This window comes from Amphimedon queenslandica, unplaced genomic scaffold (assembly GCF_000090795.2).
Source record: "Amphimedon queenslandica unplaced genomic scaffold, v1.1 AMPQUscaffold_13284, whole genome shotgun sequence".
NCBI classification, from domain to species: Eukaryota; Metazoa; Porifera; class Demospongiae; order Haplosclerida; family Niphatidae; genus Amphimedon; species Amphimedon queenslandica.
Genome location: NW_003546480.1, coordinates 115,158 through 119,104, shown reverse-complemented (window position 1 = coordinate 119,104; position 3,947 = coordinate 115,158). Strand labels below are relative to the sequence as shown.

Below are 3,947 nucleotides of genomic sequence, written 5' to 3'. Positions count from 1 at the left end.
ACTGATTAAGGTAACTACTAATAAACTAATAAATATTAATAATCATTATATAATAATATAATTGTAGGCACTCATAGGACTATTCAGGAACTTATCTCTTTGTTCAGACAATCATACGGTCCTTAGGGAACAGGGCTGCATCCCTAAACTATGGCAGCTACTGAACAGATCATTCCAAGAATTACAAAGGAGATCTGGCCAACCTGGAATGGCACTTGGAATTGTGGTAAGATATGATCATTATTATTATTATTATTATTATTATTATTATTATTATTATTTATGTAGGATGGTGTTTCGATGAATGAGGTTGTTGAGTGCAGTACAGCTGCTCTTCATTTATTAGCGAGGGATCCTTACAACAGATTAATAATGAGACAACTCAACGTGATACCAATGTTTGTACAGGTACGCCCATCATCATTATTAATATTAATATTAATATTAATATTAATATTAATATTAATATTAGTAAGACAGTAGATAAATGTATGCCTAAACTTGTATCAGCAAAGCCATACTAGTACTTATAATTTGGCATAGTTTATTGACTTTTGACTCTTCTTTAATTCCTTTAATTCCTAGTATGGCTTTGTTTATTGTTGTTGTTTATTGTTTTCAGTTGTTGTACATGAGGAATGAAGGAATACAGAGAGCAGCTGTTGGTGGGTTGAGTGAGTTAGCATTGGACCCTGAGGGAGCTGAGCAGATTGAAAGGGAAGGAGCACCTACTCCATTAGGGGAACTGTTACACTCTCCTAACGAAGGAATCGGTAATTTCAATATTAATACATGTATAAATGTATAATTATTCTTTTCACAGCTGCTTATGCTGCTGCTGTTTTATTTTGCTTGAGTGATGATCGTAACGGGGAGCTACCTCATCTACCAGCTGATATCGGAGGAGGTGTGCCCTACAGACAGGACTACATGGTACCAGTACATTAATTATTAATAATACCTAACTCTCTCTCTCTCTGTCAGGGTCTTGATACTAACCCTCCTCAGTCTTACTACTCCACTTCAACTCCTCCTCTCCACCAGCAGCAGCTGAGGGGTCATTACTCTAATCCCGGCAGTGTCCCTGGGTCACAGCCTTTCACTCCCAACATGTCGGAGCCCCCCTCGGGGCTAATGACCCCTCATTCAGAATTTGAGCTACCCCTTGATTTTGACGAGTATGCCCACGGGGCTGGTAGTTACCATCACTCTGGGGTACATACCCCAGGGTCCCACCCTCACTCGGGGCACCACACCCCCTCTCACCCTCACCATTCAGGGATACACACTCCAGGGGGTGGGTCCCACCCTCACTCCGCCCACCACTCTGGTATACACACTCCAGCTGGTGGTTCTCATTCAGGTGTCCACACCCCCAATCATTACCTACCTTCATCGTACCCTCAAAACCCCGCCCCTCCCATTCCGCACCATCCCATAGCTCCACAGGCTCCACCCACTCATCCTTATCACCAGCCCCCCCAACAGTCAATGGGTCCTAATTATTACCGGGTCCAGACTCAGGGGGGCAATTATAATCCTCCTTCTCCTGCTCTGATGGACACTGCTAATACTGGTTGGATAGATACTGATCTTTAATGGACACACATACACCTCCTCTTCCCTTCTCTCTCTCTCTCTTGTTGATAATAAGTGATGTTTAAAGTGTCTCTCTCTCTCTCTCCCTCTGTCTCTCTCTTTTTCTTGTTTGTTGTATAAACTCATTATCGAATGGTTAAGTATTTTCTCTCCCTCCCTCTCTCTCCTTTTTGCTGTGTGTGTTCATGTTCTTTTTTCTTTTGCTATAACTTGTCCTCTTTTTTATTTGGAATAGTTATAAATAGTTATTGTTTTTAACAAAGGGTTAAAAATTGTCACGTGATTTATGACATCATTGGGCGCCGATTTGCGCGGTACAATTTGGCCACGTGTAAAGTTGTGCTCCATTGGCTTCTATCTCTCTCTCTCTCACTCACTTCGTTAGAATCAAATTTCTTCCCATCCACTGCCTTTTAACTAAGGCTCAGTAGTTGCCCGGTGTGTTTTAAACCTAAGGTTAGCCTTTAGTGCTTATAATTTTAAAATTATGATCAACTCTCTCTTTAAAGCTATTGTCATCATCAGTAGACTATAAGAATGGAGTCAGCCCGTCAGTCATTGGGTATGTACTATAATACGATAGATACTATGTACATATATACATTAATAAATGTATAGCCAAATATCCAATAGTGTAAATTGATGGTCTCTTCACTTGTTGTGTTAATTTGTTATCCATGCACTGTTAATGGACTGGCTATAGCCCATGGTTTTTTCAAAAAATGACTCCGAAATCACCTCAAATTATTATTACATGGATATTGATGTTCTGAGCTTGTTTTGACTGATTCAGTCCTAGTAGTGTGTGTGTTATGATTCTACTCATTCCTTCATATTGTAGAAAACTTTGAGACAGCACTACTGCGTGAGATAGTAAGTATAATAATAATGACAGTGTTGATGATGATAATTAATTATTAGTTACAAAAGCAGCTGCCATCTTGTGGCTATACGCCATCAAGCACTTTCTCCGATTGGCGTCAAAGTCATTATGGTATTAGTAATAATTTTTTTGTTATTATTTTAAATTATTTTAAGACTCTGGCTTTGCTAGTGCTTCTTCAACCCGCCCCCAGTCCGTCCTTTATTTTGATAATTCAGCTTCTACTTCTAACTTCACTACTCCTCCTCAATCTCCTCCTACTTTGAACTCAATAATTAAAAGTACATTAATTTTATGATAATAATACTAATATTATTTGTAATAGATCGAATGCCGTTTGAAGAATGGTGTGAATCAGCTACAGCTGCTAGTTCCCATCCATTGGTGCCTAATCATACAATAGGACAGAGTATGTTATTCATTTAGAGACACTGATAGAAGGGTATGTCTTGTATAATTACCTGCAGGTGAGGCTCAGTGTCAATCCAGTGCTTCATTGCTCAGTGGGTCACATTTAGTTCAATTGCTTGAGAGGATCAAGTCCTCAAGGGATGAGATTGAACTGCAGAAACTAGTAAAAGAATTGTATTATTTTTGTAAAGAAAAGTAAGCCGGCCATTGTTAATGTGTTATTATTATTATTGCTATTATTAGTGGTTTGTCTGGTATTTATGATTCCAATGGTGTTCCTGTTCTTATTGATTTATTAAAAACAGATATCAATCCAGTCTTGTATTATACCATCAATTTAATACACAATGTACTGATTGAAGGCAGAGACTCATCTATAGCATCAATAAGAGCTTCAGGTAGCTACAGTTGTATCAGCACTAATGACTGTCTATTGATAGGTGGTGTAGAGTGTATGGTGAACAAGTTAGTCCACAGTAATTATCAGTTTATAATAGTCCTAACTGATGCATTACGTTTAATTACTGCATCTGACAAAGAGAGCAAGGTAATCCTTATTATTATCTATGATTATTAATATCATTTCTATAGATTATATTCTCTCGATCTGGAGGTCCTAGAGCATTGCTGCAACTGTTGAAGATTTATAGAATTAACGAGAAACTGTTGTGGACAGTCAGTAGACTATTGAAGGAACTCTCAGTTTGTTCCAGCAACAAACCAGAGATAGTACAGGCTGGTGGTATGCAAGTATTGTCACTCCATTTGGGACATCGCTCCAATAGACTAGTACAGAATATTCTCTTTACTTTAAGGAATCTTTCTGATGCTGCTACCAAGCAGGTAAGGAAAAGGATAGAACTGGTCCACATGTACAGTATGTGTCCTCTGATTTTAGGATAATTTGGAAGAGCTCTTGCTGCAGCTTGTTAGTTTCTTGTCTTCAAATGATGTTCATTATTTGACATGTGCTGCTGGTGTTTTATCAAACCTCACCTGCAACAATGCTAAAAATAAAGTACTGATAATTGACCATGTATTTATAATTCTTATA

At 38.3% G+C, this 3,947-nt stretch overlaps 2 protein-coding genes across 2 annotated transcripts in view; both read left to right on the top strand.

The window, feature by feature from the left end:
* Positions 1–1,599, top strand: part of BcatA (beta-catenin) — a gene marked incomplete in the record, with an annotated part of 4,641 nt that extends 3,042 nt beyond the window's left edge. Inside the window, 6 exon segments of the mRNA NM_001279305.1 lie at positions 61–64; positions 66–226; positions 289–408; positions 623–773; positions 824–933; positions 985–1,599. Coding sequence (NP_001266234.1) covers positions 61–64; positions 66–226; positions 289–408; positions 623–773; positions 824–933; positions 985–1,599 — 1,161 coding nt within the window.
* Positions 1,600–2,136: 537 nt separating this feature from the next.
* The window catches only part of LOC100638733 (catenin beta-1-like), a 2,626-nt gene continuing 815 nt past the window's right edge, over positions 2,137–3,947 (top strand). Inside the window, 10 exon segments of the mRNA NM_001305246.1 lie at positions 2,137–2,161; positions 2,441–2,472; positions 2,521–2,593; positions 2,638–2,763; positions 2,808–2,891; positions 2,950–3,088; positions 3,137–3,291; positions 3,334–3,440; positions 3,485–3,736; positions 3,792–3,947. The exon segment at positions 3,792–3,947 is cut by the window's right edge and continues 117 nt beyond it. Of these exon segments, the coding sequence (NP_001292175.1) occupies positions 2,137–2,161; positions 2,441–2,472; positions 2,521–2,593; positions 2,638–2,763; positions 2,808–2,891; positions 2,950–3,088; positions 3,137–3,291; positions 3,334–3,440; positions 3,485–3,736; positions 3,792–3,947 (1,149 nt within the window).